We start from the raw sequence: 26,448 nt of genomic DNA, 5'->3' as shown, positions 1-26,448 counted from the left end.
TGTACTTGGGTGAATCACAGCAAGGGCAACCAAAGGGATAGGAATGGCAACATTATTGAAGATTCCAGTACACATCTCCATAATCTCAACAACAATACCCAGAGCTGTTGAAATCTTGCATGCAGATGTAACATTCAGCGAGCTGTAAAGGGTGTAGGGGTAACTTCCGGTACATTACTAAACTTGGTGCGTGGTCTGCACGTACAGCAGAGCTCGAGAGGAACCCACAAACTTTAGCAACAGGAACCAAAGAAGTCCTGGCCAGAAAGGGGAAGGACAGTGAGCATGTGATAAGAGTCGATAAGAAGAGTATTTGACAAGCACAGCCTACAGTGAAGACTTAACCAGTTAACCTTCCAAGTGTGATCTTCATGCACGTACCAGAGACTGCAGCCATGGAGCTTCATGATGTGAATCTGATACTTACAGTGTCCATATTGAGCGCCTGGCAGAACAGTAAGCAAACTTATATAGAATGTGGATCATACATTGTGTTGTAAGATCCATAACCTAGCTTCGAAAGGTTCACTTTGATTCATTTTGGCTAGGATCCCATATGCAAATCCCATAATGTACCGTTTTGCCTTGTCAATTGTCTATATTATTATAATATAGGGGCTCGGTGATGTGATAGTTGAGTATGCACACTCGGTGGTTCTAGAATCTAGAGGATCTGTCACCATGGTCGTAGGTGGACGTCTTAGATCCTTCGCTAAGACAAGGCGAGCTTTTGCGAGAACTCTGAACAGATTACAAATTGCTGCCCTCATTGGGTGCTGGGAAGGAAAGGAGCCTGGTGTTGGCTTAGCGGTTATGGTGCCGACTTGGGATCCGAGGATCCTGGGTTCGAATCCCGGTCGATCGCTGAATTAATGCCAGGGGGGGGGTTGACTCATCCTGTTCATCCTTCCGAGGTCCGCAAATTGAGTACCAGTTCCGTGGTAATTCCGTGTGTGTCGCAAGAGGCGACCAACAGGGTTGGCGGCAGGAAGGGCATCCGACCATAAAACATTGCTTCAAAAAAGGGACCACGGTACCCGAAAAAGGCCAACCCCTGCTCTGCGGGGGAAAATGGCCTCCAAAGGTGGTTCATTGGGTGCTGGGAAGGCAACAGCAAACCACCTAGCACGACCCTTGCAAAGACACTGCTTCGGCAGTGCCAACGCCCTGAAAGGTATGCCACATTGATGATGTGATCATCATATCATTGTAATTCCAATATATTTACCCCGCGTACGCAAAGCGAAAAGCGCGGTTAAGCAATTGGTTCATGTCTGTCCGTCTCATCAGTTTATGATTGAGGAACAACTTATTTAAATCGAATGTTATATTTTGAACACGGATCGGAACATGAATAGAAACACAAGTCTTTCGTTTTAACGTACTTTGGTTTTGGATTTGTCCCGATCACAAATGCGTAGAGAGGAGTGAGATGATATCTTTACTCACTCTGTCTGCATGTCTGGCAGTCAAACAAAATTGGCAATCATTCCAAACAGGAAACTTACTGTTTTAAGGACGTCTTAATGGACACAAACAACAGGCACGACAAACTAATGTACAGTCGTGGCCAAAAATAATTTTCAAATAACTGACAATCTTCTCTAAAATAAGTTGAAATTGACAAAAGTGTTTGCTCTTCACAATTGTTTGTTTCACTGTTAATATTACAGAAGCTTTGTTTTTGATTCAGAACTTAATATATCCTTTTAAATCAGAAAATAAAAAGAAATGGCAGTGACAAAATTATTGACACTAGACTTAATATTTGGTAGCACAGACTCTGGACAAAATAACTGCAGTCAAGCGCTTCCTATAGCCATGAATGAGCTTCCTCCACCTCTCTACTGGCATTTCGGCCCACTCTTCGTGTGCAAACTGCTCCAATACTCCCATATTTGAAGGGTGCCTTCTCCCAACTGCTGTTTTCAGATCTCCCCACAGGTGTTCATTGGGATTTAGATCTGGATTAATTGCTGACCACTTCAGAAAAGTCCAGAATTTTGTCTTGAACCATTCCTGGATGCTTTTTGAAGTGTGTTTGGGGTCATTGTCCTGCTACAAGACCCATGACCTTCGATGGAGACCCAGCTTTCTGACACTCGGTTGAGCATTGCACTCGAAAATGCCTTGGTAATCTCCTGATTTCATGATGCCATGCACACATTCAAGACACCCAGTGCCAGAGGCAGCACGGCAACCCCAAAACATCACTGATCCTCCTCCATGTTTGACTGTGGGGAAGGTGTTCTTTTCTTTGAAGGTTTCATTTTGTTTTCTGTAAACATAGAGATGATGTGCTTTACCAAAAAAGCTCTAATTTGGTCTCATCTGTCCACAGGACATTCCCCCAGAAGGATTTTGGCTTGTTAAGGTGTATTATGGCAAACACCAGTCAGGCTTTCTTATGTTTCTCTCTCAGCAGTGGGGTCCTCCTGGGTCTCCTACCATAGAACCCCCTTTCATTGAGTTGGTGACGGATGGTGTGAGTTGAAACTGTCATACCTTGTGTCTGAAGGACAGCTTGAATCTGTTTGGCAGTTGATTGAGGTGCTTTCTCCACCATTTGAACAATCCTTAACTGCAATCTTCGATCAAGTTTTCTCTTGCGGCCACGTCCAGGGAGGTTGGCTGCTGTGCCATGGGCCTTAAACTTCCTGATAACATTGCGTATGGTGGACACAGGAACATCAAGTTCCCTGGAGATGGACTTGTAGCCTTGAGATTGGCCATGCTTGGCTACAATCTTGTGTCTGACCTCCTCAGACAATTCTCTGGTTTTCTTTCTTTTCTCCATGCTCATTGTGGTACACACAGTGACACAAAACAGCAGAATAACTCCTTTTCTCCATTCAAAGTGGTTGAATGAGTGATTTTTATATTTCAGGCACCTGCAAATCACCACAGGTGAGTTCAATTCCAAAGTGAGGAGGTTAGCAACCTGCTTGAAAACTAACATCAACAACCTGCTTGAAATTTAATTATTTTTAACAACTTCTAAAAGGTGCCAAAAATATCGTCTGGGACATTTTAGGATTTGTGTGTGGAATGAGCTAAGATTTAGTAATTTTTTCAGCTTTTTTTTTTTGTTCCACTGCAAACCAAAGAAATACAAATGTGGATACCAAAATATTTTTTTATTTCAACAATTTTCTGGAAGAAATGGTGCATTATTTTTAAAATGTTCAAGGGTGCCAATATTTTTGACCACGACAGTAACAACTCAGATAGGGTGATGTAATAGACACTGCAGAAAATGGCGGTAGAACCTGGAATGTTTTTATCCATACGACTTTAAATCTCTTTAAACATTAATTTAAATTGAATTATATATCTGAACACTGTAAAACACAAATTGCCACAATACATCTAAGAACCATGCTATATATCAATATAGTATTGGAGGGCATGGCATGTGAGATGGTTGTGCAGTATTGGGGGTGAAGAAGAAGCTGCCACGTGGCTGTGTAAATCTATGGTGTTAAATAATGCCTCCATTTCCTAAACTGCGACTCAACCTCGTCTTATTACAGTGTATACGGTGATGTATAAGATTGCATCAGTCGCACTAAACCTCCGGATTTTAAAAACTATCGTTAACACATTGACTGCCCCGACTCCTATAGTATACACGACTCCCATTTGCAAGCCCAATATGCATGCACTGTACTTTATTTTCAAATTTTACTCTTCTGTGAGCAAATCTACGTTAGTTTCTTATCTATTTCTTGGGAAAGCCTCTGTTATGACAAAACTCGGAGCATGCAGTGGGACAAGATTTTCAATTCTGTATGCCAGGTACGAGTTATCTCATATGACTATTTATAGCACTGAATCAGATTATGGTATTACATCATTGCTAATGGTAAATCATGTGCTGAGTACCACATGTTTTTCCTTTTTTGCTATTTGCGATTACCCTTCAAAATGGCCCCTATGAATGCAGTCGAAATGGCAAAACTCATGGAAACTGTTAATGATGATCATGATTGTTTCATCGATTGATGTTCACCGAATTGCCAGAAAATCGTTTATTGCGTTATCTGGCACGGCACCATATTCTGTGTACAATACAAACAACAACAACATCAGGCATTTTAAGGCCATTTTCCCTGCTAGAGCGGGGGTTAGCCTTGCGGTCCCCATGACAATCTTCTCCATTTTGCCCTATTTTCTGCATCTCTCCTTGTTAACCCCCTTGCCCGCATTTCTTCTTCCACCACCTTTAGCCAAGTCTTTCTCGGTCTTCCCCGTCCTCTACTTCCTTCTACATTCATTTCCATCACTCTTCTCAACCAGTCCTTCATCCTTCCTCAACACATGACCAAACCATCTCAACCTGTTTCTCTTCACAGCATCCATCACAGGCTCTATTCCCATCATCTTTCGCAATTCATCATTTGTCTTCCTCTCTCTCAACGATACTCCACACATCCACTGAAGCATACGCATTTCCACCCTTTCCAGCCTTCGTTGCTACTCTACGTTCATTACCCATGTCTTGCTCCCATAAATCATAACACTTCTCACAAATGCAGCATACACCTTTCCCTTCAGCTTCAACGACACTCCCCTCCTCGTCAGCACGCCACTCAGTACCCAAAACTTCTTCCATGCACATCTCACTCGAGCAACCGTTGCTGAGTCTGATCCAACTTCTCCATTCAGCATGTCTCCTAGGTAGCAAAATGTTTTCACACCTTCCAGCTTCACGCCAACTCCAAGATCCAACTCAACATTTCCTCCATCTGCAGCTCCCTCTGTGCACACCTTACATTTGAATGTAGCTGCCACACTGGTTAATGACCCTCTCAGACCACTACATTTTTGATGAACCCACTCAGCGCACATTGTACATTGAATGGCGTTCACTCCGACACCCTTCCTGCAGACAGCACATGGCCACTTCCCAATTCATTCCACCTCACCACATGCTTTACCACTTGCCATCACCTTTGTCTCTCCGATATTCACCTTCAGACTTTTTGCCTCCATACATTCCTTCCACTTGTTCATCTTCTCCTTCAGTCCATCCATACTCTCCTCATTCAACACCAGATCATCTGCATACTACAACTCCCACGGTAAATCCTCCTTTACGTTCCGAGCCAGCACCTCCATCACAGCTAAAAATAGTAGTGGACTTAGTACCGACCCCTTATGCACTCCCACCTTCACCTCAAACTCACCACTGTTCCCGTCCTTCGTCCTTACAGCTGTGCGTGCTCTCTCGTACATTGCCATCACTACTCTGATCAACAATTCCTCCACTCCTAACTTCCTCAATGCACATGTCACTACTTCGCGTGGAACCCTATCGAATGCTTTCTCCAGATCAACAAACCCAATGAACAACTTCTTCCTCTTCTCCATGTATTTCTCCTGCAACTGCCTTCCAATAAAAAGCACGTCTGTCGTTCCTCTTCCTGGCATAAATCCAAACTGCATTTCGTCGATCTTCACTTTCTTCCTTATCCTCTTCTCCAACACCCTTTCCAATACCTTCCATGCTCTAATAACTTTATCACTCCATACGAGCCACAGTCCAGAGGGTCACCTTTCCCCTTGTATAGAGGGACGAGGGTACTCAGTTCCCAAATCCACTGGAATGCGGCCTTCTTTCACCACCAGATTACAGATCTCTGTCATTCTCTTCACACCCCAACTTCCTGCTGTCTTCAACATATCTCCCACAACTCCCGTCGGCCCTTCCGCTTTTCTACTCTTCATTGCTTTTATCGCTACCTCAACTTACTTCTCAGTTATCTTCTCTGCCGGTCCTAAAACTAGGTTACTCTCTATGTCGCCATCCCATTCATTCTCTGCATTCAACAGCATTTCCATATATCTCTTCCATCTTCCTTTAATTCCATCTGTGTACAATACAATAGCGTAATATATTCTTCGAGAATACTCGTCGTGGCAGAATCTGGTACACCCAGCACAAACAATCTGGTATTATAATTTGTGGGAGAGGGTATTATAAGTCTCCATCCTTCACAGTGCAGTATTCCTGTCCCCACGTTTCCCAGTGTAGTGAGGTGTTTTTTATTATCAGCAGTATGCATATTTTTGCTTCATGCACGTAACCCGAGTTCTTTTATTTTATTTTCGGGAGCAATTGAGGCAGCCATCAGTTACCTATACACCGCCCAAATAAAGGTACGTGTCAGAAGAATGTGTTGCATGCTGAGAACAAGATCGCCCGAAGGGTGGATACTCAGCTCGTAATAATAATGATGATGATGTGACAACTTGCATGACAAATGTAATGCAGTGACATTCGAGGAATGTTTGCTATTTGGGAACGACCCGACTCAATACACACACAGTAGGTGCACATCTCGAAACAATCAGGAAATATTGTGAAGGTCTCTGTGAAGAACACGGTGATGGCATCCACCATGTTGGACAGCCTGCCTTGCCAATACCAGTTCCATTTCAAATACCCTCGCCAAGATGAATGGTGTTAACCATACTTGGGCAGAAATGCAGTATTTCTCTGCACATAAATCATTAAAGGTGCAAGTCTTGAGAATAACCCACAAACTTCCAGCACTTTTGCACATTTCTTGCATTAATTCCTAAATGCATGCGATATCAACTGGTTTACAACTGTTGATAGTTTTATTATATATTTGATCTTCCTGAGACAGGTCTGGTTTCCTCGCTTGGTCTTGCTCACTTGTGGACGTTAACAGATTTCAAGATGCTTTCCAAAAGGGTCAGCCACTGTTTTTCTGTACCGTGGCCAGATTATGTGCTTGTCGATGAACAGCTTGTAGAGCAGGAAAGGGAAGAGGTCTGGGGGCACCACAGCAGAGGCTTAGCCATGATCTAGTAACGCTGAAACCGGCACACCCAATTTTTTTTCTTTAATTCCAGTAATTTATGGAACGATTGTAACTTGTATGAGCTTCATTTGAGAACACGCCATATGCACAATCTACCCATACACAATATATATTTTGGAGAAAAGGTGAGGGGACAAACAAATTAGAGGTGTCCCAAAAGCGTTGCCAATGAGGTCCTCTCCCATACTCCCATTGCAAGCTCCCGTAAATGTGGAGTAGAAAGGGAATGAGAGAAGTTGTTAGAGGGGAGAATGGAGACCAAAGGTTTCAGGGTCCAGAGAGTGTGATTGAGGAGCCTCTGGTCAAAGCTTTCAGAGAGAACGGAGATGCTGCAAGGAACTGTGGAGAAACACTTCCCCATCCGTCAGTAATTTGTTTGATAGTTGCTGAGGTTTGGCTTCCGTGTGACCTGATCGCTCACACTGACAACAAGCTTTGAGGAAGTTTAGCTCTGGTGGTGTGGCACAGTTTGCTTTAGTTCAAGGCTCTGGAAATGGTGAGATCTAACTTTTTGTTCTTCCCCCATGTCATCTTCCTGCCCAAAAGCTCCATGTTCAGCAAAGATTTAAAAAAAAATCTTCTAATAGTGAGACGCTGAAGCTGAAGTCGCTCTCATTTCCTTTTTGTTGTCAATGTGTCTGTGTTTGTGTGTTGGCATTGCACAGAGTTTCCGACTAATTTTTACAAGGGTTTATTTTGCAGAATGGGTCATTCTTGTGATTCGTTGAACGTTTCATTCCCACTTGAATTGTGAAATTGATATAGACTACCTCAATCAGATCCTTGAGTTAGCTACATTACTTTTAATAATTGTAATTAGAATTGTCACTCAGGGTTGCGCAGCAAGCGCGGTCCAAAACACGTGGTTCATAATAATGTTTTGATTTATCCTCTCTGCAAATGTTCTCTCCCCCATTCCTCTTCTGATATTTTCAGTATATTTCGCACGCAAGGTGAGCATGATACGGAACAAGCACAACATTCGCCACGGGAGCACAACAGGCCATACCGAGTTTGAGACCGTCTATTATGCCAAGTGAGTCTTCATCTCGAACACCATTTTGTATTGATAAGCATTTCATTTGAGCAACCCAGGACTTAGGGGCTAACTATGTGTTAGCATACACTTGTGGGCAAAAGTCTTAAAAATTTGGCATTTTTCTACTCTGATGCATAAGGAAACTAGAACGGCACTTGGTGGAGCGCTTGTGGAATGGTGTTCCATACTTCTGCCAAGACCTTCCAAAGATCACCTTAAGTTACTGGGATTCTTTTTTTACTTTTTATTTGTCCAAATTGTCCCATACAGATTCGATGTATTGGGATCTGCGTTTTGAGTGGGCCATTTATTCTATCGGTTGAAGGACTCCAACTTCCTCTTTCTCTTGAAAATAAGTTTGAGTTACTGCAGCTAAGTGTTTTGGATCATTATCTTGCTGTAAGATGAAGTTTGGACCAATAAGTCTTGTACCCCTGGGGATGGCATGGTGTATTCAATTTCTTTCTACTTTTCTGCAATTAATATACCATATGTGACTGGCTCTGGCAAAAGCAGACACTTGGGGGCATTTCTCTTAGCGAGAAAAATCCGAAGAGAGTCAAAATCTGACCACAGGGACCAAATTGAGATTTTTATATGGAGAGAAAGAGTAACTTCTCCAGTTTATTATGCACCAACACATTTTTCCAAGAAACAACAGAAAAGTTGTGAAATTCCACGAAGAATCTAAAACGTCATTCTCAAAATGTGCTCAAAAAGACACGAAGATCGCGAAATTTCGATGTTTTACTACGAGCCATTCATCGTAATTCGAAGGAGATCCCTGACATACATGTTTGGTATGAATGAAAAGCTCTACGTGTGCACGTCACATTCTTTGTGTGTATGAACTGTATTGTGAACTTTGAACCTAATTATCTCCATTGTTTAAACGAAAATTAAATTGTCATTAAAATTACATAACTTTGTTAATTTTAATCCAATTAACATAATGCACACATCAAATGAAAGAGAAAAGCATGGGGAATCAGATGATATCAAAATCAAAATTTAGATTTCGATATTTGCCCCCAAGTGTCTGCTTTTGCCAGAGGCACTCACATATCGTTCAGCAATTTTCCATCACCACTTGAGGATGTGTACCCCCAAACTTGAATTCAACCTCCTCCATGCTTAACTTTTGTCTTCAAGCATTGCTCTTTGTCAGCCGATACCAAAGGGTATCAAATAGCACAAAAACCGTCAGGTAAGTAAACAGGTTTGTATTTATTTAATACAGAATAAAAAATTCTGGTGCGCTGAAAAGTACAAAGAAAAATACACATTGAGAAACGGTCGTTACAATTCAGTTATAAAAGTACATTGCTCCCTCACGCACAGAGCCTCTGTTAGGCGCCCATGGAGCCCGCAGCCGCTGGGGACCACCCACAAAGAGGGGCCTCCCACATCAGCTCAAGCATCTTTAAAGTCCAGTTGTGTAACATAGACGTTTCCAATAACACTAGTCATGCATATCTACCGGCTCCCAATCGCTTCAGTGATGGGTTTAATCAAAGACATCATGTTGCACTTCACAACCATATCTATCTGTAAATATCTATCTATCTGCAAATCTCAATGAGGATGAAAAATACAGTGAAACACACGAAAACCGGACCTTTCGTTGCGGAGTTGTTGTTGTTGTTGTTGTTGTTGTTGTTGTTGTGCTCCTTCCGTGTCCGTCATGTTTTATTCTAAAAGCTTAAATGGTTCCTGTTATCATACATTAAACATCTTCATCCAATTCAGAAAGATAGATTGACTTTTAAAATAGAAACCTGTATCTTTATCTTTAAACAGACATTGATTTTTTTTTCCAAGCATAATCGATCATTAGGGGACCGAGTCTATAAGAGACTTGTGGCACTTTTCCACCGCGATACCGTACCGTACGATAACCAAAATCCGTTTTTTTTGTTTTTCTATTGCCAAGCGAACCATACCATACCTAAGTACCCATGCTAAATTTGGTTCCTGCTATGGATAGGTACCAAGCGAGCCGAACCTGGACCTATGTATGGGTGGAGCTAGCAATATTGCAGACCGTTGATTGGTCAATCACAATCGTCACAGAACCATCACGCTATGTTCAGACCCAACCGCCATTTTGTAATACCACAATTCCGGAGAGACGATCGTTAATGCCTAAGTCACACATAGGCGGATATTTTGGCGACTACTGGCGACTGCCGGCGATCAAGATTTTTCGGCGACTACTGGCGATTTCGAGTGGTCAAATATGGTCAGGCGGCAGTATGGCGACTGCAGGCAGCCACATTGCGACTGCATTGCGACGACGCCCCGAGTGGGATGGCGACTGTTGAAGATCGACGACGACTGCATTGCGGATGCACGGCGGCAGCGTGGCGACAGTCTGGCGGCTAGATTACGACCGATGGCGGATCGCGGCGACTGCATTGGGGCCGGGTGGCGGTTTACTCCGACGTCCGCAAGACTGCAATAAGACCGCCGGCGATTGGAGACGATTCACACAACTTTTTTAATCTTTATTTCTCTATTTTACATTTCACTTTATTCATTTCAATGATGTATGACTGTCATGTATGCAGTGCAAATGTTCACCATTGTATCCCTACACCGGGACCGGGTTGTATCCCTACGCCAGAGCTCGGATGGCGCTGCTGTGAATCGGGCCTTGATCGGCAGAGTGAATAAACGCGTACGACCAGTAACCAGAATATCATCCTGGTAACAAACGACGTTGCGTTCGGCGGCAAACAAACTGTCCATGACACGCTGATAAATTCCAGGTGCAGATTTCACTCCAAAACTAAGTCGGTGGTACCTATACAACCCACGATGCGTGTTGATGGTAAGATACTGTTTCGAATTCTCGTCCAAGCGGAGCTGTAGATAGGCAGATTTGAGATCGAGTTTCGTAAAAGTCTTGCCTCCCGTGAGACGAGCATAGAGGTCTTCGATCCTCGGGATTGGATATTTATCCAATGAAGAACACCTGTTCACGGTCATTTTATAATCTCCACATATGCGGATGGACTGGTCCGATTTTATGACCGGAACGATGGGCGCCGCCCATTCGGCATACTGGATTTGCTCGATGATCCCCAGATTTTCAAGATGATCCAGTTCCTTGTCAATCCGCTCACGCAGGGCGAAAGGGACTGGGCGAGCCCTGCAAAATATAGGATTGGCATCCCGGTCAACCCTGAGTTTAGCCGTATGTCCTTTCAAGGTTCCAAGCTCATCCTTGAAGACATCCGGGTACGTATCCAGCACATTTTTGAGTGTGTATGCTGCGGTAGGAGAAACGTTGGCTGCCCGGAGTTGATGAATGCTTTCCCACTTCAGTCGAATTATGCTCAACCAGTTCCTGCCGAGTAAGGAAGGGCCCTTTCCAGGAATGACGATCAGGGGTAGGTGAAACTCACGGTTATCGTAGCCCACCGTGACATCACATGTACCGCAGGGAACAATCTTCTCACCTGTATAGGTGGAGAGTCCATAGGTAGTAGGTTTCAGATGGGGTCGGTCAGCATCACTCCACAGGTTTGTGAAAACAGCATGGCTGATGAGCGAGACGGCCGCACCAGTGTCGACCTCCATTTGCAATGGTCGATTGTTGATGACAACATTGGCAAGAAGAGGGTCCCGCCTATGGTGAGAATCAATATGAAGCAGGTCATACGATTCTGAGTTGTCGGAAACAGAGCTCACCTGGTCAAGCTCGGGTTCCTCCGAACCGATAAACTGATGAATCTTGTCAGCAGCTTTTCCTTTTCCCGATTTGCGAGTGATGCAAGCTGGAGCAATATGGCCAGTTTTCGAACAGAAATGGCAGGTGGCATCTTTGAACCGACACGTCTCCGGAGGGTGCTTTCCGTTGCACCGAAAACAGTTGTTGTGGGTTTGAGACTGCACTGGCTTCTGACGAGGAGCCTTGTTCCAACGTTGTGGCTGAACATGATCCAACCGATTCACAGCAGGGCTGGTACCAGATGAGCGAGTGGCACCGATGCTTGTAGCGTTGCGTTCAGCACTTTCCATGGAAATGGCGGTGTCTCTGGCATTTTGGAACGTCAGTCTTCTCTCCGCAAGCAGGCGTCTACGAGTGCGGTCATCGGACATGCCAACCACCAGCAAATCACGAAGCATGTCATCGATCGTGTCCCCAAACTCACACAGATGTGACAGTTTTTTGAGGTGTGCAATGAAGTCTGCGATCGACTGACCTTGCTGCTGTCTGCACATGTAAAAATTAAACCGACACAGGATGACTGAAGGAGATGGGTTGCAATGTTCCTTCAAAGCGGCCTTGAGCTCTGCATACGTGAGCTCCTGGATTGTCCGAGGCCGAATCAGGTTTTTAACGAGTGTGAACGTCTCACCTCCGCAAACGGACAGGAAGACGGCCTTCATCCGGCCTTCGGTCGCAATGCCGTTCGCCTCGAAGTAGAAAGACAACCGCTCAGAATACGTGTCAAAATCCCCCTCATGAGGGTCGAATTCATCGATATGGCCGAAAGATGTCATGGTCTAGATGTTTACCTTCGTCGCCATGTAAAGTATCTCGACAAACTGCGATCAATTGTCGTACGCGTTTATTCACTCTGCCGATCAAGGCCCGATTCACAGCAGCGCCATCCGAGCTCTGGCGTAGGGATACAACCCGGTCCCGGTGTAGGGATACAATGGTGAACATTTGCACTGCATACATGACAATGACATGAAGCATAAAGATGTTTGATGTACAATAAGAAAGTTAATAAAGATGTATCATTGTAATGTAATAATCAAACTTTTCTGCAGGGAGAGAGAATGGAAATAAAGTCCAACAAATTATTTCCACTGGTCCCAAGTCCCATAAATAAAGTTTCCAAAGGACCAAAGTCCAAAAAATAAAGTTCCCAAAAGTCCCTAGTCCAAACAATAAAGCCATATCCTTGTCGGCACCACAGGACCTCACTCCACGGAGACCCCCACACCATCCTGTCTTGCCATGGAATCGTGGTATGTCGTAATGCAGTCGCCAGGCAGTCGTATCTCTGTCGCCAATGGCCGTAACTCGGCCGCCACTAGTCCTACTGCTGTCGTCGTCAGTCTCCCATAACCGCAGGGGAGACGTGGCAGTTCTTCTGTAGTCGATATGCAGCCGCAACAGTGTCGGCCCGTAGTCGGGAAGATGCCGCAGGAAGGCCGTATGGCATTCGCATCTCTGCCGTGCTAGCTGGTGGGGCGATTGCGGAAGACTATGAGCGACTGGGTTGCGGCCGCTTTACGCTCTTATTACGGATACCGACGACAGCATGGCGGATTTTTTTTGAAGGCGACTGAGCGCGCCGTTTTTAAACATTTAAAAAAATATTTGGCCCCTTTGCGGCTCTTGCCGACTGCAGCCGACCTGGGGAGGATAACCACGACTACAGAAGACCGTCCATTACGGTTTCATTACGATTGTCGGCGGGTGGTGGCGATTTTTCCAGTCGCCAGTAGTCGCCGACAAATCCGCCTATGTGTGACTTAGGCTTAAAGCATAAGTGATAAGAATCAGAAAAAATACATGGGAAACCTGGAGAGTTCAGTTTGGTTTTGAAAACCTGGAGAGTTCAGTTTGGTTTGCTGCTGAGATGCAAGCCCTCATCAGTGTTGGGTGAGATATTACGTCACTACAGTGCCAGTGGTCACGTTATTTTTCGTCACTTCAGATAGCTCCGCCTATTTTCACGGTTCTGTTGTGCGATGGAAAAATGAAACAGGGATTATCGAACTGTACTGTACAGTGCCGAACCGTACTGTACAGTGCCGTACCGAATCGTACTGTACAGTGCCGTACCGAACCGTACTGTGCAGTGCCGTACCGAACCGTACTGTACAGTGCCGTACCGAACCGTACTGTACAGTGCCGTACCGAACCGTACTGTACAGTGTCGGACCGAATCGTACTGTACAGTGCCGTACCGAACCGTACTGTACAGTGCCGTACCGAACCGTACTGTACAGTGCCGTACAAAATCGTACTGTACAGTGCCGTACTGAACCGTACTGTACAGTGCCATACCGAACCGTACTGTACAGTGCTGTACCGAATCGTACTGTACAGTGCCGTACCGAACCGTACTGTGCAGTGCCGTACCGAACCGTACTGTACAGTGCCGTACCGAACCGTACTGTACAGTGCCGTACCGAACCGTACTGTACAGTGTCGGACCGAATCGTACTGTACAGTGCCGTACCGAACCGTACTGTACAGTGCCGTACCGAACCGTACTGTACAGTGCCGTACCGAACCGTACTGTACAGTGCCGTACCAAACCGTACTGTACAGTGTCGTACCGAACCGTACTGTACAGTGCCGTACCGAACCGTACTGTACAGTGCCGTACCGTTCTTTGCAATGGAAAAGCGCCACTGGTCTCCTTTTGTTATTGGACTTATTATTATTCTTCTGCCAAATTTTTTGGAGGCTGTAGCATCGGCACTGTTGCTCCGATCAACGATAAAGTTGAAACTTTCCATGAATGTTGGGGCCAATGGGAATTGATGCCATCTTTTTTCCGAATTTAGATTTTGCCATCACCATGGCAACTAGCTTGGATTTAAGCGAAAACTTGAAAAATATTTTTCTCCGAAACCACAAAGGCTAACGATTTGAATCATGTCATGTTATGATCGACTACCCATTGTGCAAAAAGGTTGTACTGTACAGATGACGCCATTGGTGAAGCTGGTTTGGCAGCTATGTTGAGGTAAAAAAAAAATCTATCTGATTAACACAAAACATTTTTTGTGGCATCTACGTATCGATACGAACTTGAATATGAAATTATTTTTTTTGATCAGTCACTTGGTCTGGCAATGAAAAAGAAAACGAAATTGATCAAAATTGATGATGTCATAGGTCACGTGACCACGCGGCTATAGGATTTAATGAAAACCGTTAAAATGCATCTCCGCCTTAATTTTTCGATCCATTGAGTTGAAACTTGGACCACTTATAGAAATCCACTTGACTTGATGTATATCCTCCGGATGACGGCATAGGCATTGCGGCCATATTGGATTTCATGAAAAACTTCTAAAATGCACCACCTCCTTCATTTTTCGGATAAATTCAGTTCAAACTTTGCATAATTGGGTCCGGGCTGCCGTTGTCAAGGACGTTGTTGCACACTTGTCCAATCAGAATGAAGCGTCTTTGTCCCCGGGCATCACTGCTCGCAGTTTTAATTTCTTCTTGTTTCCATACTTTTTCACAGTAACATCCCTCCATCCTTTAAAAAAAAAAATCATGTTTTTATTACTTGTTAAGTAGCTTTCAAACAACCTCAAAGTAAATCGAATGAAATTTACTGTGAATCATTTACTCGATTTTATGTCATTTCCTCCATCTTGAGGAAGTACCTTTAGGACGTCAGTCAGCGTCGTCTTAATTCTTAAAGGAAGACTCCAGACCCCAAAAAAATTTAATTATTTAAATCTTTAGAATTAGGTAATGTTTAATTTTTAAAAAGAAAAAAAAATTCGACGCTAAATTAGTCGTAAAATGCGTTTTTAAAAAGGCACGATTAAAAAAAAAAAGCTAGTTCTGGAATCCTTGTGACGTCACTGTGACGTCACACGAGGTATAGATCTCAGCTGATCGCGGTGCACACAGTGCATAAACATGGCAGACATGGCAGAAGAAGAAGTTTCTGACTCCGAATCGCTCGATATTTCCTCCGATCTGTCGGACTTTTCAGCCGATTGACTTGTATCAGAGGCTGAGGAAAGTATTGTAGAAGTATTTGATATAGAACGGAGAGAATTTGGTGTTCAACCACATCAGTTTGAGCCGGAATACGCCGACGAAGATCCAGAGGCCAATATGGAGGTCGAAGTGGAAAACGACGAAGATGATGCTGAATGGCTCGCAGATTTAGATTACTGGTACGTGTTGGGCTAGCCTACTTGCTGATAGTTTCGGTTAAATATGCGAGGAATATTTATATCAAGCGAGTGTTATTGCAGTGGTGACTTTGTTTGATCGATAAAACGGTAAAAACCCGATCGCCTTGTGCCTGTATCATGGAATAGCCACAGACACGCAGGCTGCAGCTACTGAGTGTAGTGTAAAAATGCACTCCACACTGTACGTCGGCGTTTCATAGAATTTTGGCCAATATATTTATATTTATGGCAGGCATGTTCCGCTAGACCCCGAAATAAGTCGATACATAAACAATTATGCTCACATCCCAGGAGGGGTGGGGGGGATAGCCCACATTTTATACACGACACAAACGTCATTTACGATTTAGTGTAGGCCTAGGCCTATGCATTGCAAGTGTCTTTGGGGACGAACAGTACACTCGCATTCGAGCCTGTGTTTATGATTATAATACCATTGTTTTTCTTGAATGAAAGGGGGGTTCATAATCTCTCAATTTATGGTTGCGTACATACTTTAAAGGGGCTCTTCAATCATGAAACGTTGTTTACACTTTACATGTAAATATTGGTATAAAACAGCAAAATAACTTCCATTGTGCTCGAGTTCGTCGGACAAACCTCTTCCAAGTGTTATTACTGGCAACATCCTTCGGGAATTCATGCAGTGTTCGCACAAAAGGCTCCGAGACTTTGCTGCACCCGTACAAAACACAACTATAAACCATTTAGAATCCGATATGCAGGACAATATAACTAGAATAGAAACACTCCACACTATTGTATTGTAAACCATTTGTAAAGTATTTCCGGCTTCCCCATCACCTCGTGTGACGTCATACTGTGCATGGGCACGTGGTCTAAGATTTGCAGAAGCGTTTTCGTCGATGGTCTATTACTGGCGCATTTAAGGTCGGATTACAAGGAAACGACTTCGCGGGTTGATTTTTTTTTTTTAGATGATGTTGTTATGTACTGATCAAAGATTATGTAGAAGCATTTAACTAAAAAAAAAAAATTGGGGTCTGGAGTCTTCCTTTAACATACTCAGCATTAGGCCCACATAAGCTATCCTGGCAAATAATGAACAGCGATTGACATTGGACTTAAGTTCATTGTTGGCCACATATCACACTCTGGTTGACCCACACTGCTGTCCTCTCAAGTTTGATTACAATTGGTTCAGGCATAGCCGAGATATGACAATACATTACCCATGATTGTGGGGAAAGACAGATACACGCAGAAACAGACAGACAGAGCTGGTCATTCTAATACTTCAGTAACCCCTCCGGAACCAAAGTATAAATCAATTCTTCGCCTGAAGATCTGTCACCATATTATTACTTATTAGCCCTCCAATAGAGAGGGCCCCCCCCCCCCGCCCCCACATGAGGTTTGCAGGGGGCCACTCACATACACAGCGGAGGCTCTGCTCACGCATGCGTATCAAAAAGTGTGGTTAAGCAAATGGGTCACTTCTGTCTGTCCGTCCTTCTGTTCTAAAAACGTCAGTTTATGATCCTGGAACAACTTAATTTCAATTCAATGTTATGTTTTGAACACGAATCGGAATATGAATTGGACAACGAACCTGTGGTTTAACAGTACTTTGGCTGTGAATTTGGCCCGATCCCATCCAATTTGGCCATTACCACGTGTTTCCACCATTGTAAATAGATTTCTTCACCTCTACAATTACACCCTTTAAAGTTAAAAGATCAGAATTTAGTGTGAATACTTCTAAAATATGTTTAAGTCAACACATCTCAATAGTCACAGAGTTACATTACTCAACGTACATTATATACTGTAGCAGGTCGTTACATTGTGTCACATACACCGGAACATCTTCATCTTCTTGGTGTAACATCATAACATAACAGGTGTAACATCTTCTTCAATTAGACCGAAATAACTAAAATTATGACCCATCTGTGCAAAGCATCTTTGATCATTGTTCCATTGTCCAATTTCTGTTCTTGTGCATATTTTTGGCCTTTTAACCTTAATCCAGGTTTTCTTACTGCAACGCATCTTTTAAGTACTGATTTTAAAAGTGCCCTTCGCACTCTTGATCGATGGACAATGACACCTGAGATCTGTTGTCAATTCAACGGTTGTCTTCTTTCTATTCCTTAAGGATATTATCTTCAAGTATTGATCATACTTGTTGGACAGCTTTTTGGTCCTGGGTTGGCCAATTACAGATGATGCTTCTCTTTTGCTTGTTGAATGTGCTTTTCATACCACACCTTGAAAATCTAATTATGTGAACTATTTCACTTAATGTTTTTTCTTTCTTTATGTAGAAACACAATTCCATGCCAATCTTTGGCTGAAATGTTCGCCATTTTGTTTTAAGATTTGTTGTTTGTGTTCTTATGGATGTGAAGAGAGGAACACCTGGTGTTAATGACAATGAACATCTGACAACGAGTCATCAATTATATTTGATTGCTAAATGTGATGGATTAGCTACCACTCTTCATATTAGCTGCTCGTGTGACCGATATGAGTTAAAGATTGCTAAATGACAATCTTGGTTTCTTCTCACCCAAACTAAGCTGTATTCACAAGCCAATGTTATTATAATGGTCGAAAACACAAGTGGAGGCTTTGAGGTCATTTATTGATGCTGACAACCAACATCCATATATTTTAACTCCTGAACTTTTTAATATTTTTTTATTTATGGAAATCTCCCCAAACAAGGCATAAAGCCACTCTCGGTGAAGAAGACTTTTGCACAGCTATGCATATAAAATGGCAAACGTTGAAAATGTCACCCAACTTTCCTATACATTTTCTTTCGTCTCATAGGTAGCCCTCTCATTACTCCTAACCTACCTTTTCTTCCCAGTCTCAAAATCTGATCTGGTATCCCTCGGAAAGCTTCATTGGAAATCTGAATAATTGTAACGTTTTCAGACTTCATCAATCTAAATGTAACAGGTATTATAGTTTGTGATCAGTTGAGTCTTGAATTGTTCTCAGTCTTTAGATCCATTATTAGCTTTTGTTGTAGCAAAAATTATTAGCAAAATTATTAGCGAAATACCTATTTTGGGCCTATGTTTTTGTTTGTTTGTTTGTTTTAAGTCTCTTGTCTCCTGTTAATATTAAAAATAGGTATTTTGATGTCCACCATTTCTTATCTTCCCCCATCCAAAACCTTGATCTATTCTACCCCCGTTAATTCACCCCAGATCCACTTTTCTTTGAAATACCGACTTCTTTCCTTCCTGGAAGTTCTAGCAGTGTCCATGTGTTTTATAACTTCCCCCCCCCTTCCCCCCCCCCCCCGCCTTCCCATGCCTCCTCCCCCAAGCCCTCTCCCTCCCATGGATCTTCCGGTGTCCCTGCTCTCTAATGTTGTACTTGCGTGCTTCCCTCTCTCTCCCCATCTTGTCTCCCGCTCCCTTTACTGTATGTTTTGTGTGTCCGTTTTTTTTTGTGATTGACATTAGCTCTTACACGAGCCTCGATCTTTTATACAAAAAAAAAAACAGTCTTATGATTATGTTAGTATGATTCTACATTCTGTCTCGTCTTCTAGCAACCATTGAAATAGGTTTTAAATACCTTTAGTCAGTGGACAGTGCAGTATACTGTTTATTCTACCAGGTGAGCACCGGCGATATTGCCCATATGTTTGAATATATCATTGCGGAAAATATTTACCTGGCTATAAGCTAAATGGCAGACAATATCCGCACATTTATAAACGTCTTTTTCTCATTATGACTACTGCGCATGCGTTGATTGTTTCCATATAATATCTGTTTTAACTCGCATTAAACACAAGATGGCGTGCATGACAAAGCCAACTTTTTTTTTTAATATGCCATGGCATTGTCAAAGTTTCGTTTTAGGAAACGTCCAAACTTTTCCAGAAAAGGATGCTTTACTCCGCAATGCAGCACCCCTCTTACATAATAACACAACATGCGTACTCAAAGCTATTGCCCCACATGTGTGCGACAAAGAAAGGTCTGCTGCTTGCACCTGCTCTGTCTACTTGAAATGTGACTAATGTGAGCATTTGGAGAAGATTGGAAATTATTTTCAGTAAAACTTCATCGATACGAGGACACTTAAACCTCCAATTATTTGCAGAAGAGATGATGCGGAACCAGTTTTGTAAGTATAACTAGAAAGCATCTGAAAATGCAAAGCGTGACCATTTGTATTCAGACGTCTTCTTCTTCCGTGTGCTCAAAATAGCGAAAACGGATAAAAACAAGAACGGCACTCAGGAGAGCATACCTCTGCCTGGTTGGCCATACCGACTCAAATCACTTAAAAAATTTTATGAGCTGGATCCGGATCTTCACCAAAATTGAATCGATTAGTCCTCGTCAGACACCCATCCGGTCCACCAAGTTTCGTCCACATCCATCCACAACTTTTTGAGATATCCTGCCATTCATCGTTTGTGGACCGATCTCCCAATGGTGAAGAATCACTTTAAAAATTCTACTAATTGAGACGTTTTGAGAACAACGTTTGAGAACAACGAGAACAAAAAAAAAAACGTTTTGAGAGTTGTTAGGGTTAGGGATGGCGGTTCACAAACAAACAGACAAACGGACAAACAGACAGGGGTGAAAACATAACCTCAATCCACCTTTTGTGGCGGAGGTAAATATACAAAATGAAAATTGATAATTTTATGCAGCCTTGACCTTTGAGCTTTAGAAGTAAAAAAAACAAAGCAATCAGCTTCTAGCTTTTGATTGGTGAACCAATTCTGTGATGCAATATGCAAATTCTTAAAATTGTAGGTCAATGGGAAGAAAATTGGTGATTTTACACAACCTTGACCTTCGGATCTAAATAAACAATCTGCTTGTAACTTTTGATTGTTGAACCAAGTCAGTGACCCAATATGCAAATTCTTAAAATTTCAGGTCAATCAGATAAAAATTGACGATTTTACGCAACCTTGACATTTGACCTTTTGACCACTTTATTAATTTGCCTTCTCCATATTCTCATAATAAAGCTTTGTTGAAAATTTGATGACAAAACTCAAATGGTAAATTTAAATTTCAGGTCAATTGGATGAAATCGATGATTTTAGGCGATGCTGATCTTTAACCTTTTGACAAAATTATTAATTTGCATTCTCCATATCATAATAAAGCTTTGGTGAAATTTTTATGACAATCTTACTATAATTCACCAAATGTCCGTCCGTCCGTCTGTCTGTCTGTCCATCCGTCTGTCTGTCCGTCCATTCGAAGGTACCGAAAAAAAATTTTTGGGTGGGTAATCCTGGGATCCCCTGGAGTAAAATAGGCTATATTGTTTTTCCAATAATTTCAGCTTTGGCCTCCAGCATTTTCAGGTTTGGACTCCCGCATAACGTTATTTTCCCGGGTGCCGCACAAACGGCTGCACCGATCACCGCACGGCTGCACCGATCGGACTCGGTGACCTCGGACAAAGACCTTTTATAAGGACATGGGTTGAATCCCTGCTTGAGAAAATGCCAACCCCCTCCCCACCATCACGGTCGTCTCTCCAACTCACAATCCCACGAGATATGCGGAAAGGACGACCCAAAACCAATTATCTTCTTTTTGATTCGTATATAAACATCATTAAAAGTAAATAATGACCTCGGCCAAAGTTCAAACGACGTGGGTTGAATCTCTACATAAGAGAATTCCACATAGCTATTTGGGCGGTCTATAAGCTAACAGATCGCTGTCTCCATCGATCTTGACAAGCCGTAACAGCTATCGGCTCAAAATCCTTTTAACTGTTGACTTGGTAGTTTTTACAATGAAGAAAACATTAACAATGTTGTTAAAAGTTTATTTTATGATTGGAGTTATGCTGTTTGGAATGAAAAAAGAGATATCGAGTTCAAGTGAATGACGACATGCTGTGACGGTTTCTACTTTCTGAACGTGGACTTCGTGGATCGCCATATGCAGATTCACCACGGTCCCACGATCGATGTTTCTATACGTGAACGTACCCGTTTGCTTGCGAACCTGTACGTTTTTCATGGAAGTCCTTCACAAACTTGCTGTCCATATCTGACGTGCGACTGAAGGTGCTACAGGAATGTGGAATTTATTGGTTTCATGCTTTCGCATTCGCCGTTTCTGCATTGCCTGTTTGCTGCTGGCCTGCCACCCGTGTGTAGCACGGGTATCTCACTAGTAACTCAAATGATAAAAAGTTAGGGCCCGAACAGTCACACTAATAGACAGACAGACAGACACACATAAGTGATTGCAAACCCCCGTCTCCTGCTAATAGAAGTGCATAGAACGGGCTAATAATACTATTGATAATAGTGATCATTAATCTATATAAGTATCTGCAAGTGTTTGTTTGTTCGTTTGTTGTTTTAAATTATACGTTGTTATTTCAAGGCCGAACCATAGCACTTAGAGGTTCCAAATTTTGGGTGTAGGTACTTCAGAATCTGGGCAAGGTTTTAAGCTAATGCCCGTTGGCCTTGAGGTCCGTTTTGAAGCCACCAAGGTCACTATAACGTGAATATTGGGATTTGGGGTCAGGCAGTGCTGCCGCAAGCCCGTCAGGAAAAGGTAACCACCATGAGGCCAATAACTCCATGCTTTTTCAATTTCCAACATGTCCCAAAAACACAGGCGGGGAAAACTCACCCAGCCAGGCAGCACCAGGTACCCACCACACTAGTAGTATTATAATGTGGCAAATCAAAATGCAAAAATATTGGTTCTGGTGAATGTTTGCTGTTTACATAATGTAATTTCAAATGCATTAAATGCATTCTAACATGTAAAATTAACACAGGCATAAACTTTTAATGATATGTATGATATGGCATCACTGATGAGTCATTTCTAATTGCGGAAGAGTATGAACAAAGAGATGAAAAATCACTCATAGAGCGACACTTTGCAAAACAGTACAAAGTAGAATGCCGCTCAGTAGAGCATCATTTTGACCTCAAAAATAATTAGTGGTTGAATTCAGTCACCTGATATGCAAATTGTCTTCAGATTTAAAGTCAATCAGATGAAAATTGAGGATTTTAGAAATGTAAAAAAAAGTCGTTGACCTTTGACCTTATGACCTATGTTGATCTCAATATGTAAATCCTATTTAAATTTCAAGTCATTTGGATGAAAATTGAGGATTTTAGAAATTCAAAAAAAAGTGGTTGACCTTTGGCCTATGTTGACCTTTTGACCTCAAAAATATATAGGATTTTGTCGGACCACGAACTCTAACGTTTGGTTAAGTTTGGTGAAGATCGGTTAAAAACTGTGACCTGCAGGCAAGTAAAAGTGAGCGGACAGACAAACACACAAACCAACAAACAAACACACACACACACACACACACACACAAACAAACACACACACAAACCGGAGTGATCAACATATTTGCAAAAAAAAAAAAAAAAAAATTGCCGAGTAATAAAGAGGAGGAATCACTCAACACCTGTGGCTGTTATGTAGACATAACTATCTGAACTTTCTGCTCAAGCAGTAATGGTTCTTCCAACCACTCAATGATGATTGCTTGGAATGAAAATGAATAACTACCGCACCATTAAATGCACCGGGGAACCACATCAATGATCGCGGGCCACAGGTTATGGGATATGTTAACGTCGTATAACTCGTGGAAGAGTAAATTCGTTTTGGCCCCGTGATGCCCATATTTGATCACAGCTGAACATGTTGAGAATGACCAAGAAGCACAAGATCATTAATATGTGCCTGAAAAAGCAACACTCCACTGGCTTACCAATTACCGAAAACAAACGCATTATTGAACTTTAATTCATTTACTCAAATTCTTAGCCATGCTAGCAACTAAAAAAACATGCCGCCACATTGGTGTATGTTACAAATTGATGACCCCCTAACGTCGCATGTGTTTTCTACTTGCGAAAATCGAAGATTTTTCAAGTATATTGGTTGGTCTTGTGCGAAATTACTTGGCAAAAAAATATGTTTTTTTTTGTCAAGTATGTTGATCACTCCGGTTTGTGTGTTTGTGTATTCGTCTGTCCGCTCACTTATACTTGCCTACAGGTCACAATTTTAAACCGATCTTCACGAAACTTCACCAAATGGTAGAATTTGTCATAAGCAAGAAGCCTATTGTTTTGGGGTCAAAAGGTCAATAGGTCAACATATGCCAAAAGGTCAACATAGGCCAAATTTCTAAAATCCTCAATTTTCATGTGATTGACTAGAAATTTGAAGAGGATTTGCATATCTGGTCACTGAATTCAACCCCCAACTATTTCTGAGGTCAACATAGGCCAAAATTGTCAAAATTGGCCAAATTTCTGAAATCCTCAATCTTCATCCGATTGACTTGAAATTTCAAGAGGATTTGCATACCAGGTCACTGAATTCAACCACCAATTATTTTTTATGTCATCATAGGTCAACAATGTATTTTAGGGATTTCGCAAGTATCGTGCTATGCACGACATATTTCTTGTTTGTTTATTGTATACTAAGTCCAGGCTCGTGTAAGTGCTATTTGTTCATAGCGTGTGGTACGTCATATCGAAACATCTGATGTGGTGCAATGTGCAAGCTAATGTATTGGTCATGTGTTGCTTGTGTGTGCAGTCAGAACTTGCAACAGTATTACTCAACTTTCCTGGTCCTGCTCTGGGGCGCTGGTTTGTTTACCAGTCAAGGTATGTGCATTGATATTCTACTCTGTCTCTGATAGAAAGATATAATTAACATTCACAAGCAAGAGATCCAAAATCTCAACCCACTCTGGCAGTGCGGGCTGACGGTATAGCCTTCTTCTTCTTCTTCTTCTTTTGAATGCAGCATATGGCTGTGAGCAGATTCTTTGGCTGAGGACCTCTGATCCAGCACCCACTGTAGGTTAGAGCAGGAATTTGTAATTTGTTCATGGTGCCAGCGTTAGCTCGCCTACGCTTCGCCAAGGACATGGTGGGGTCGTTATGCCTAAGTCACACATAGGCGGATATTTTGGCGACTACTGGCGACTGCCGGCGATCAAGATTTTTCGGCGACTACTGGCGATTTCGGGCGGTCAAATATGGTCAGGCGGCAGTATGGCGACTGCAGGCGGCCACATTGCGACTGCATTGCGACGACGCCCCGAGTGGGATGGCGACTGTCGAAGATCGACGACGACTGCATTGCGGATGCACGGCGGCAGCGTGGCGACAGTCTGGCGGCTAGATTACGACCGATGGCGGATCGCGGCGACTGCATTGGGCCCGGATGGCGGTTTACTCCGACGTCCGCAAGACTGCAATAAGACCGCCGGCGATTGGAGACGATTCACACAACTTTTTAAATCTTTATTTCTCTATTTTACATTTCACTTTATTCATTTCAATGATGTATGACATGAAGCATAAAGATGTTTGATGTACAATATGAAAGTTAATAAAGATGTATTGTAGCGGCTGCCGCTGGGGTTTCACAATCGCCTTGCACCTATCAAGGACGCGGAGCGATCACCATGCCGGGCTCGTCCAGGACGCCCGGGCAGGCCCGCGCTCAACTTGCCAGGCCTCGGTCGGGACGCCCGGGCATGCCCGGGCAGGCTCGCCCTCAACTTGCCAGGCCGCAGCCAGGACGCTGGGCCACGCCCCCTGGCGCCGGGCCTGGGCAAACCCCCTGGGTTAATAGATATATATTGCTGACCGATAAACGGGTTTTCAGAGTGCCTGAGTGTTTGATTTCAATAAAGCAACTCAGATGAATTCCAGCTTTTTGTCGCGTCCATTCTTCTGATCGACGTGGGAGCCCTAGCTCCTTCATTGGTGACCTATCGACATGGACACGGCAGTCGCCCTTAAACTGCCTACCTTCTGGGAGGCTCACGCTGCGGTTTGGTTCGCACAGGCGGAGTCCCTGTTCGCCCTGCGAGGCATCACGGCCGACGACACCCGCTTCCACCATGTGGTAGCTGCGCTCGAGTCGGCTACCGCAGCCCGCGCCCTGAGCCTCCTCGAAAGCCCGCCAGCCGCTGACAAATACGGCGCGATTAAGCAGCTTCTCCTCGATGCTTTCGCCCTCCCATCGGCGGAACGCGCACGGCGCCTGCTCGAACTGCCTGAGCTCGGCGACACGCGCCCTTCCGAGCGAATGGACTACATGCTTTCACTGCTCGGCGAGCACTCTCCGGCATTCCTGTTCCGGGAGCTGTTCCTCCGTCAGCTGCCTAACCCGGTACGCCTCGCCCTGGCAAGCACGACGATCACAGATCCCCGGGCCCTTGCCAGAGAAGCCGACAAGATCTCCGCTGCAGGACGGCGCATCGCAGCGGCGACATGGGACCCACAGCCGTCCGACGCAACAACCATGGCGCCCGAGCACCCGGCACGGTCGACGGCCGAACTGCCGACGCAATTGGCGGCCGCTCTACCGTGCCGACCACCTCCACCCGACCAAGCGTGGTGTTACTATCATGCCAGGTTCGGACAAAAGGCCCGGACATGCCGACCCCCGTGCACCTTCGGCAGGCCGGGAAACGGCCGGGCCGGCGTTCATTACCAGCCATGAGCGCCGGCCATACGGGCAACTTACTGTTCATCACGGATAAAGCGTCCGGACGGCGCTTCCTGTGCGACACCGGCGCCCAACTGAGCGTCATACCCGCCTCTGACCAGGACAGGCAATC

At 43.6% G+C, this 26,448-nt stretch overlaps 1 protein-coding gene and 1 long non-coding RNA gene across 2 annotated transcripts in view; one reads left to right on the top strand and one right to left on the bottom strand.

Moving 5' to 3' along the window:
- The first annotated feature begins 274 nt into the window (after positions 1–274).
- The window catches only part of ALOX5AP (arachidonate 5-lipoxygenase activating protein), a 36,393-nt gene continuing 10,219 nt past the window's right edge, over positions 275–26,448 (top strand). Inside the window, exons 1-3 of the mRNA XM_068135750.2 lie at positions 275–456; positions 7,791–7,890; positions 24,405–24,475. Coding sequence (XP_067991851.2) covers positions 372–456; positions 7,791–7,890; positions 24,405–24,475 — 256 coding nt within the window. The 5' untranslated portion in view covers positions 275–371. The remainder of the gene's footprint in view (positions 457–7,790; positions 7,891–24,404; positions 24,476–26,448) is intronic.
- LOC137439715 (uncharacterized) overlaps positions 14,643–26,448 on the bottom strand; it is a 53,444-nt gene continuing 41,638 nt past the window's right edge. Inside the window, exons 2-3 of the long non-coding RNA XR_013621420.1 lie at positions 16,420–16,494; positions 14,643–15,143 (exon numbers count right to left, since the gene is read on the bottom strand). This is a non-coding gene — a long non-coding RNA (uncharacterized LOC137439715). The remainder of the gene's footprint in view (positions 15,144–16,419; positions 16,495–26,448) is intronic.

Source organism: Myxine glutinosa, chromosome 14, assembly GCF_964187855.1.
Source record: "Myxine glutinosa chromosome 14, kmMyxGlut1.1, whole genome shotgun sequence".
Taxonomy (NCBI): domain Eukaryota; kingdom Metazoa; phylum Chordata; class Myxini; order Myxiniformes; family Myxinidae; genus Myxine; species Myxine glutinosa.
The sequence above is the reverse complement of the archived record's forward strand: the minus strand, read 5'-3'. Positions and strand labels throughout refer to the sequence as shown.